General features: G+C 34.8%; 1 protein-coding gene and 1 long non-coding RNA gene across 5 annotated transcripts; both read left to right on the forward strand.

Annotated features, from left to right (window-relative positions):
• The first annotated feature begins 2,511 nt into the window (after positions 1-2,511).
• LOC110890041 (probable serine/threonine-protein kinase WNK11) lies at positions 2,512-4,402 on the forward strand. 2 transcript variants are annotated; one of them, XM_022137603.2, is made up of 3 exons: positions 2,512-2,672; positions 2,757-3,260; positions 3,747-4,402. In XM_022137603.2, the coding sequence occupies exons 1-3, from the start codon at positions 2,670-2,672 to the stop codon at positions 4,122-4,124; spliced, it is 885 nt and encodes a 294-aa protein (XP_021993295.1). In that variant the 5' UTR covers positions 2,512-2,669; the 3' UTR covers positions 4,125-4,402. The 2 variants fall into 2 exon arrangements, with proteins under 2 accessions (XP_021993295.1, XP_035835603.1); XM_035979710.1 differs by lacking the exon at positions 2,512-2,672 and having other exon boundaries at positions 2,679-3,260.
• A 3,520-nt stretch (positions 4,403-7,922) lies between these two features.
• Positions 7,923-10,093, forward strand: LOC110890042. 3 transcript variants are annotated; one of them, XR_004872350.1, is made up of 3 exons: positions 7,923-8,345; positions 8,458-8,960; positions 9,770-9,975. It is a non-coding gene; the product is annotated as an uncharacterized LOC110890042 (long non-coding RNA). The 3 variants fall into 3 exon arrangements; XR_004872351.1 differs by having other exon boundaries at positions 9,807-9,975; XR_002564182.2 differs by having other exon boundaries at positions 8,458-10,093.
• The last annotated feature ends 308 nt before the right edge of the window (positions 10,094-10,401 follow it).

Here is a 10,401-nt window from a genome sequence, read left to right on the forward strand (position 1 = left end):
TTCAACGTCATCGTCATCAAGTTGTTGCTGTGGTTCGTGGTACGCACGGGCGAATTGGTGGATGAGGTTGTTATCTTCTAGTGGGTCGACGTTGAATTGGTGGGTTTGAAACGGTTGTGTTTGAAATTGTTGAGGTTGAAATGGTGGAACGAAAGGTTGGTTTTTGATACGATTGGGTTTGAAATGGTGGAAATTGTTGGGTTTGAAAGGGTTTGTTAGGAAACGGTTGGGTTCGAAACGGTGGGATTGGGTCGGGTTCGTCTTGCAACCGAAATCTCGCCGGCTCACCAATATTAGCTCGAACCTTCGGTCGTACCGCGTACGTGTTTTTTCTTCGAACCGAACATCGTTTGCTTGAACCTTCCATTTTTGGTTGAATTGAATTTTTTTGAAGTTTGAAAGATTGGATTTTTTTGTGTTGGAATGATTGTATTGTTTAGTGTTTTAAATAATTGTATTGGGTGTGTATATATATTGCAAAATATACAAACGGTCGGAAATTTTCACGCAACGATCATTTTAACGTTCAAAATTTGGAAATACAACGCGTGGCCACGAGAACGCGTTATACTCTCCATGCGTTAACAATTAAGGTGGCGGCGGTGTTTCATTGGGTTCAACGTATGAATAAAACATGACCACGGGGCGCCCCGAGTCCCCTAATAATTATAGTCCTTGAGTCTTTTTATTTTATTTATTCATAAAAATTAATAGAAATAATTAATGAATCTCATTTGTATTCATCTATTTAATCATGTACCGAAATTTGATATTCCATGTTTCGCATTTTTGTCACCAACTTAGTCTATCCTAAAAAAAAAAAAAACTTATAGTTATCTATAATTTATACATAGAACCAAACTATTTGATATACTTACCAATTATAAAAGAGAATATATGTGATTTATTTACTAATATTTAATTTGCAACGGAAAAAAATATTGTTTCCTTAACAGCCACGAAATTGTTCTATCACAGTTAAGACAACCTATGGCGGAATGTAAAGCATTTAATTACCAACGGTAATTTACCATATTCCAATTGAGATTCAAACGAAAATTTGAATTAGGAGCGTGAATTTTTTATATGAAAAAAAGTCATAAAACCCAAATTAAAACATGTGGCTTTAGGTTTGTTAAAGGATTTAGAATCGGTTTTGTCACTGTGCCAAAACTATAAACACGTATAACTAAACATGTCAATTTCAGGTCAACTTGATAGATTTCCGGATTAACCTGTTTATTATATAAATATTATATTAAAATTGTGTTTTATGAAGTGGTTTGGGTATTTAATGTCTAATTTAATTCTTTTAATGTGTGGTATAATATATGGCTTAATATACTTTTTATGAACGTTTACATTTTCGGTTGAAAATTTGGAGTATTAACTTGAAAAAAAAAAAAACTCTTTATATTAAGAATGTGTAACACAATTGGTATCAAAGATAAGAATGTGCAACACAATTGGTATCAAAGAATTGTTCACAGGTGGGGTACACATATAAAAAAACTTAAAAAGATAAAAACTATTATAAAGGAATCCGAATTATTATTATTACTACTTTTAACACATATTAAGCTTAGTCATTTCTTTATATTATATATGTATTTATAACGTCAGTCCTTCGTAACCCTTAACGATAACTTTTTTAGTATATCATTGTCGACTCTATTGACGGAGATTAGTGTGGACCACAGGTGGCCACGGACCCTTCTAATATGTTTTAGCTTCATAGTGTGAATTTTACCAAAAATCCCCCCCCCCCCCCCTCCTATTTTGTTTTCTTTAAATTTTCCAGCCCCCTATTATAAGTTCAAGCCCCGTCACTGGTCGACTCATCTAACATAAAAGGAAAATGTTTTATTGCAAGATTCAGTAAATATATAATTTTAGTTAACCCTTTATATTATATTATATATATTTATTATTTATCATATTAGTTTTTTAGAACTCTAACGATGGATTTCTTGGTTTATCATTGTTGACTAATCTCACATATAGGAATTTTAGAACTCTAACGGTGGATTTCTTAGTTTATCATTGTTGACTAATCTCCCATATAGGAAATGTTTCATTGCACTAATAATTGTTTTAAAATATATCTCCTTTTAAGCCGTGAAATAAATCAGATTCTATAAATTAAAACATTTATCATATATCCCTCCACCACAATACCATTGACATTTAGCCGTAAGATTTGAATATGGTAAAAGACGATGCAATTTTTGAATTAATACTTAAATAAAATAAATAATAAACAAGCTAACTCAGCGTTATTTCAAACGAAAATACAACTTATTACTATCCCCAACGCACATAGCGCCATGTCAAGACATTTTCAGTTTATTCAATGAATGAAATGTTTAAATCTTTCAAGGTGTATGTATACTCTATATAAAAAATATTTAAAAGTAGATTATTTTGATGTTAAAAAATAATAATAAAATAAAATAAAAAGAAAAATAGAAAAAGTAAAACCTAGAATATATACTAAAATGAAAAGCAAGAAGAAAAGCAAACACCCACCAACCCATTGACACATAAACATGATTACAGAGTATAAATAATCCCACCATGACCACTATAAATAAACCCTACCACCATTCACCCCATTGCCTTCATTTCATAATCCAAATCTCCTTCCGGTGACCAACACGCGTTCTCTCATGGTAATAATAATAACAATAACCCCTCATTCATAATACTATTTCCTTCATTTGTCAATTCATTTTAAACATTTATTTTTTGTGAAGATGCCGGCAATGGAACCGGATCTGGTGAGCCGTGAGAAGGAACCGTTTGTAGAGGTGGATCCAACGGGGCGATACGGGCGTTACAACGAGTTGCTGGGGTCAGGTGCAGTGAAGAAGGTGTACAGAGCTTTTGATCAGGAGGAAGGGATTGAGGTGGCATGGAACCAGGTGAAATTGAGGAATTTTTCGGACGATCAAGGGATGATCGAACGGCTAAACTCAGAGGTGAAGTTGTTAACGACTTTGAAGAACAAGAATATTATTACTCTGTTTTGGCAGTGGAGAGATACGGAGAGGAACACGTTGAACTTTATAACGGAGGTTTGTACTTCGGGTAATTTGAGAGATTACCGGAAGAAGCATAGGCATGTGTCGATGCAAGCGTTGAAGAAGTGGTGTCGCCAGATATTAAAAGGATTAGATTACCTGCACACGCATGACCCGTGTATTATTCATAGAGATCTTAATTGCAGCAATATTTTGATTAATGGAAATATTGGCCAGGTACGTACATCTTTGTCTCAATAGGTGTTTGATGTTAATTTTGAGATGTAGAGTCCTTGTTGTGTACTTGAGTATAAAGATAAATTAGGTTAAAAAACACATATTGAGTAAAATCTCACTAATAGCAAAAATGTTCAGAGAGTCTAGAGAGGGTGCGATGACGACAAACCTTACCTCTGTCTTGGGAGATAGAGAGGTTGGTCCATTGAATCTCCGGCTCCGAGAAATGAAGATGAACTAGATTAAGTTTTACAATGTGATAACATGTTTGGATGTTATCTCTATGCATTCAAATTAGGATTCATGTAACTTCGCTTTTCAAAAGATTTTGATGGTGATGATGGCTTGAATATGAATCCAATTGTCCTATGAACAAACAAGGGTTAGAATTAGGGTTAGGGTTTAGGTTATGATACTAAAATTCTACCCTAAGAGAAATTTATAACCGATTTCCAATTGCTAACTAAAGATTTCTTGATCCATTAGGTAAAAATTGGCGATTTGGGTTTAGCTGCAATAGTTGGTAAAAGTCATTGTGCACATTCAATACTCGGGACACCAGAATTCATGGCTCCTGAGTTATACGAAGAGGATTACACAGAGCTAGTCGATATATATTCTTTCGGCATGTGTTTGCTTGAGTTGGTGACTCTCGAATTGCCTTACAGTGAATGTAACAACGTTGCCAGAATTTACAAAAAGGTGACTTCTGGGGTTAGACCGGATGCCATGAACAAAGTAAAGGACCCTGAGGTAAAGGCCTTTATTGAGAAGTGCTTAGCCCAACCAAGGGTTAGGCCTTCTGCTGCCGACCTCCTTAAGGATCCGTTCTTTGACAATATTTGTGATGATGATGAAATCTGACGCCAACTTGTTTTTCACAAGTCAGATTCATACACTAATCGTGTGTCAAAATGTTTATAACTTGTCTTTTGGTGTGTTATGTGGGGACGGCAAGTTTGAATTGATTTTTTTTTTTCGCATGTTTGAAAGGTTAGATACGACCGTGTAATAGGATTTTGTTTTATGGGGTAGTTGTTTGATGGTTGGATCACAACTTGTAGATAGATGTTGGATTGTATTTGTATTTGTATTGTTTATTTATGACTAAGGTATATGAATATGACATATAGTTGTTTGAATTTATGGGGTCAAACTATTTATAATTATTATAAAAACCATGCTTGGCATAATTAAAATAAAAGTATTACGTGTGGAAAAATGTCAATGAACAACCACGAGTCATCATATTTTAGGAGGTACAACTCAAAGTTGTTGTAGACAACTTTCACGACGTAAAAATGATTGGTTGTTCAAAGGTATTTTAATTTTTAAAAATATGTAAATTATTTAGAAATTCATAAGAAGGGTATATCAAAGTTAACCATTGAAATAATTTATAGAATTATTTAATGAATATTTAAAATTTGTGAAATACAATGAGTGAAATGCAAGAACGTAAATTCCAAGGGTTGTATTGCGTTACACTTTTGGTTATTTATAATATTTTTTTCTGAACAGAATAGCAGATTACTTTAGGCTCATTCTATACGCACCCCCCCTCTTTCCTGATTATACCCCCCCTTGTGAGAGGAAAACTGTCGGTCCCACGCAGGCCCCACCTGTAAGTATGTGAGAGGAGGGGGGTGAAAAAAGTAAATAGGGGGGGTGTAGAAAGTAGCACCCTTACTTTATGTAGAGAATAGAATAAAGAGTACTTTATGTAGAGAACTACTAAATTTCCTCGTGTGATGCGACGCTCGAATTTGTGTAATAAAGACCAGAAATGTTACGAAGAAAAGTTACGTCAAAATATTGATAAAGCGAAGATGTATATAAAAATAAGCATGAAGACGTATTATATATGGCCTGACTTATTTACGAAAGAAATTTACGTCGAACACCCATCTGAACTTATACCGACACGTACATAAAAATAAGTAAAAAAATGCTTTTTAAGTTAAAAATGGTACCGCACGTTGCGGGGGGCCGAAACGTAAAGTAAGTCGAATTTATAAAAGGCTAATGAAACATATTATATTTGACCCGACTTGTTGTAAAACAAAATTTATGCCAAAACGTATAATAACTGAAAACGCACAAAAAAAAAAAGGAAAAACATATAATATCTGAGTCTAACCACTTTAAAAGAAATGTAATAAACTTAAATATATACTGACACGTACATATATATAGACATGTAAAAAGTGATTATAAAGTTTTAGAAAGTTGAATGGTTGAAAGTGTCAATACTAAATGTTGAAAAATAAAGACTAAAATAAACAAAATTTATCATAAAAAATAAATAAATAGATGACCAATGACAAGCTAACATGCAATAGCCTGCCAGTGTTCATCCCTCTCCTCATTGTAAGTATATAGAACTAGTATTAAGCATACCCGCATTGCTGTGGGGGGCGAAAACCAATGCCACACTACTGTCAGCGACCACCAACACTAAAATTGCGGTGTTTTAATGCAAAGAAATTAAATCGAAACGTAAAACATATAAAAGAATAACTAAGTTGATCGAGGACCCGCGTGTTACGATGAACATGTCAAACGGGAAAAAATAGATGACGTAAAGATGTTTAATCTCACACACACGTTGCGCCATGTTAACTCGTAAAATTTAGAACGGAAAGTAAAACGAAAATTTTGCGAAAAATGAAAAGTATAGAGGACCAAAGCTGAAAGTAAAAAAGTTGTGAGGTTAAATTGCAAAAGATAAAGAGTTTTAGGGTTAAAAGTAAAGATGAAAAGTTTTGGGGTTAAAAGTAAAAAATTAAATAGTTTTGAGTTAAAAGTAAAGAATCAATAGTTTTGTTTTAAAAGTAAAAAATCTATTTTATTTTTGAAAAACTCCCAAAGCTCAAGATACAACACCTCTATGCCTAAAAATGTTGTGAATTATAGTATTGCGTAATGAGTAATAATGAGTAATTTGAGTTAAAAGTAAAGAATCAAATAGTTTTGTTTTAAAAGTAAAAAATCAATTTTATTTTTAAAAAACTCTCAAAGCACAAGGTACAACACCTTTACGCCTAAAAATGTTGTGAATTATAGTAATGAGTAATGAGTAATGAGTAATAGAAGTAGATAATTTACTTAGAAATTTGAAGTAAGGTTTTGTTGATTGATTATTCAAACAAATTCCTGTTAAAACAAAACCAATAAATATAGAATTGTGAAAATCATAATAATATAATATACTAATATGTGATACTTTATGTAACCGTCGTATTTTTTTCTTTGTCACCCTTGATTATCTCCAATGTATTATGTACAAACGTGAAGCGTATTATGCGAGATTCACAGATTTAAACATTTTGTTAGTACACGTCCCCTATACGTTGGCTAATGATAATTAAACAAGTTAGATATGTTTTTATGTCATATACAATTTTTTTTAAAGTAACATTTGTTTATTTTATGAGTAAATTGTCATTTTAGTCCTTGAGGTTTGTCCAAATTTGTCATTTTAGTCCAAATAGTTTTTTTTCTCTCCTCTGGGTCCCTGACTTTTCTCTTTTGTTGCAAATTTGATCACGTTGCCTAACTCCGTCCAAATACCCCATTTTTAACCAGGGGTATTTTAGGGAGTTTCAATTTAAATCTTTTAAATTGTCATTTTAATCGATTCTTTTTTTATATTGAAAAAATAAAAAAAAATATTTAACTAGTGGTACCCACCCCTACCCTCCCCTTCTTCATCAAACCCACTTTCTCTCTCTTTCTACCTTCACCTCACTTTACATCTCCCACCCAACACCACCATAAACACCAGCCACCACCACTATCCACACCAGCCACCACTGCCACCACCGTCACTACCCTCGTAAGCCTCTCACCACTTCCACGACCATCACCACCCACCACCATCACTACCCTCGTCAGCCTCTCACCACCGCCACGACCATCACCGCCCACCATAATTGATTTTCGAGTTCAGATTGCTGTTTAATCTTCTGATTTGATGAGACTGTAACTGTAATTTTATTGTTGATGTTGAATTTTCTTTTGCGGTTGTTGATTGTGTAATTTGATTGTGAGTTTGTTCATATCCTTAATACCAAGAAATAATATTGCAATTTTTTTTTCATGTAACATTGCAACTAAGGGGAGTGGGGGTGGTCCGTTATGGACTGCCCATCACTCGTGAAACTATCACGAACACCGCCGCCACCATAATTTTTAACGAGTGATAGTTATAACGCGTGGATTTTATCACGCGTTGAAGAATTGTTGAATGTATGTGTATGACTTGTACATTGTGTATTAATACTTGTACATTGGAATCCCATCACTAGTGATGACCACCACCACTAAAGAATGCTTGTGAGTGATAGAATAGTGGTTGCTGACATGACGAAACATGGTTGGATGTTTGTGAGTGATGGAATTTCATCACTAGTGACCACCCCCACTCCCCTAATTACAAACAAAAAAAAGTTAGTTATATACTTACATCCCTTTTAACTACTTTGGGAAAGTGAATATGTTGTCATATACCTAAACATGGATGCAGATTCTCTAAAAACAATTTAAATAATTATTTATATCAATACAACAATTTAAATTTAAATAATTAATTAACTACTTTCGCTGAAATTATTATTATATATATCAATTACTAACGTTGGATTGCGCCAGGCATCTTAACGACTTTTGGCTTTTCGCCACTGAGGTTTTTTTCTTTGATTTTTCCCTCAGCACATAGGCCCATCTCTCTTTTACAGAAGTAAGCGAAAGAATAGAGAGACAGACCCGGTAGATAAAGAAGAGAATCTGGAGGTGGGCCCGGTGGACCACCGGCGGAGCGCTACGGCTGATAACGTAGAAGGCGATGGTGGCCGTTTTCCCTGGTCACTTGAAACCAGACCTGCCGGCTGTGGCTTCTAGAATAAAGGCAGCCGGTTGAATCCATGCCTCCGACAGCAGCGGCTGGCGGAGATAGCGATGTTTTGGAGTAGAATAGGCGGTGATGAAGGTTATGGTTGCATGATCGGTGTATCAAGGAATGGCGGATTGTCTTCCAAATGAAGTCGGCTAGGGTTCCGGCGAGTTTCCGGTAACCCGATTCAGGTGCGTATGTCACATCCCATATTATTTTGGTGTAAATATCATAATTAAAAGCTAATAATTATGTTTATGAAGATTTTCTTTCAAATCAGCTTATATGAATTTTTGGATTCAGCTGTGTGTGTCTAGCACCCTACTGACGCCGAGGGGAGCGGGGAACGGCCACTTTATCTTGAGGATGCCGGTGGTCTTGCTTGAGGGCGTCGGAGCTTGAGTGCGTCGGAGTGTCGATCGGAGTGGGAAAGCGCTAGAGAGAGAGATAACGATGGGTCGATGGGAGTGAGTGCTGGCCGACGTAGGCAACAACGGTTCGTTTGGGGATTTCACAACGACCGATAACTGATTCGATGATGGTGGTGGTGGTTTCACGGCGGAGAAGATGGGTGTGGAATTGGTTGCTTGCGCGGGCAGATATGGTAGGAGAGGGGCTGTTGGTGTCCTTTTTCTTTCTTTCTCTCATCCTTCCAATTATCCATACCCTTTCTTTTTTATTTCGATTGACAACTTAGAAGCTTATGAATATACAAACCAAAAGTTTTAGTGTCGTAGGATTGTCGTGGTGCAGTCATCGCTATCATTGCTCCTGTTTATTTTCACTTCAGTCTCCGTTTTCATCAGGTACATTACGGTTTTTTTATAGTTTACCAAACTTATCTTCATTGATGTTGAAGTATTGTTGATTCTATTATGTTTTGAAATTACTTTCTGATCTTATACACTTATGGAAAAGTAATTTAGGACTCAATTTTGCTTTCTGTTATAATTTAGGTTTGTTATTTTGGTAATATTAGTATGGAAATACCAATCCTTAAATTAGTGACTATCTTCAGAAACTCTTTAGCATTGCATGTTCTTACTGTTTCCTTAATTTATTAGTTAAAAGACGCATAGTTGTGATCTCATGGGAGGATCATGTTACAGTTTGCGACTTGAATATGCTTCTTTCTTTAATACATTTTCGAAGGTGTTGTATAGGTTAAGTACTTAAGTGGCAACTACATAATGTAGAAACTATGTATATCTTTTTTTTAATCTTAAACATCCAGTTCATCTTTATAATCTTTGAAATATTATAAAGAGTTCATAACTTTTGGCAAGGATGCTCAATGAGGTAAAAATTGAATGTTTATGAGAATAGGAGATCAAATAGATATCATCATGTAAAACAATTCAACATATTCCCTAGAAAAAAAAAGACAAATGGAGCCTCCGGCCATAGAGTAAAAACAATAAGGATTAAATGCAAAGCCAATGCTTAGTTTGTATATAATTTCTCTTTTAAATACAAATTTTAAGCATCATGTTGGCAATATATATAGATCAGGCTTCAAAGCTTTACATTATTGTGACCATAAACATTAATTTGCTATAGTGTTGTGCTTATACGATCTACAATTTGTAGAATGGTAAGTATGTTATTTTGGCAGAGTTCAAATAACCACAATGATGCCAATTTCTTTATAGCTGGAGTTGAAAAAGTGCATTTGGCTAAAGAATCCTCCTTTTGTCTGTGCTCATGGCAGTGGTGCTTCCAAGGCCTTCTCTAATTCAGTCTGTGTATTGTGTGCCTATTTAATATTAAGTCATTCCTTATCTTTCCCCTATTGCTAATGTGCATCTATGGGTTTATATACATGTGTAGTATGTCAGCCGCAACCCGCCGCGAAGCGCGGGGTATCTACTAGTTGTAAAACAATAGAAAACAATTAAAAGCAACCCTAGATGTCGTTCAACAAAAAAAAAAAAAAAAAGCAACCCTAGATTAGTTAAACGAGAAGCAATGAGGGCAATTAAAAATATTTTTAGTTTGATGGGAAGTAGGATGGGAGAGGTGTACAACCGCAAAAATGGAATTTTCCAAATCACTATTATATTCTTTTCAATTGATTTGGCTGTGCATAGCCATAGAAATGGAATTGCCAAATAAAATATTAATAGCTTTTAGATAGGACTGGCAATTCTGACACGAACACGATAACATGACACGAACCTATACGAAGTTATCATGTTTCGTTTTTGACCTTAACAGGTTTCGTGTCTAAAACAGGTCGACACGATA

The sequence above is a fragment of the Helianthus annuus genome, chromosome 11 (assembly GCF_002127325.2).
Source record: "Helianthus annuus cultivar XRQ/B chromosome 11, HanXRQr2.0-SUNRISE, whole genome shotgun sequence".
Classification (NCBI taxonomy): domain Eukaryota; kingdom Viridiplantae; phylum Streptophyta; class Magnoliopsida; order Asterales; family Asteraceae; genus Helianthus; species Helianthus annuus.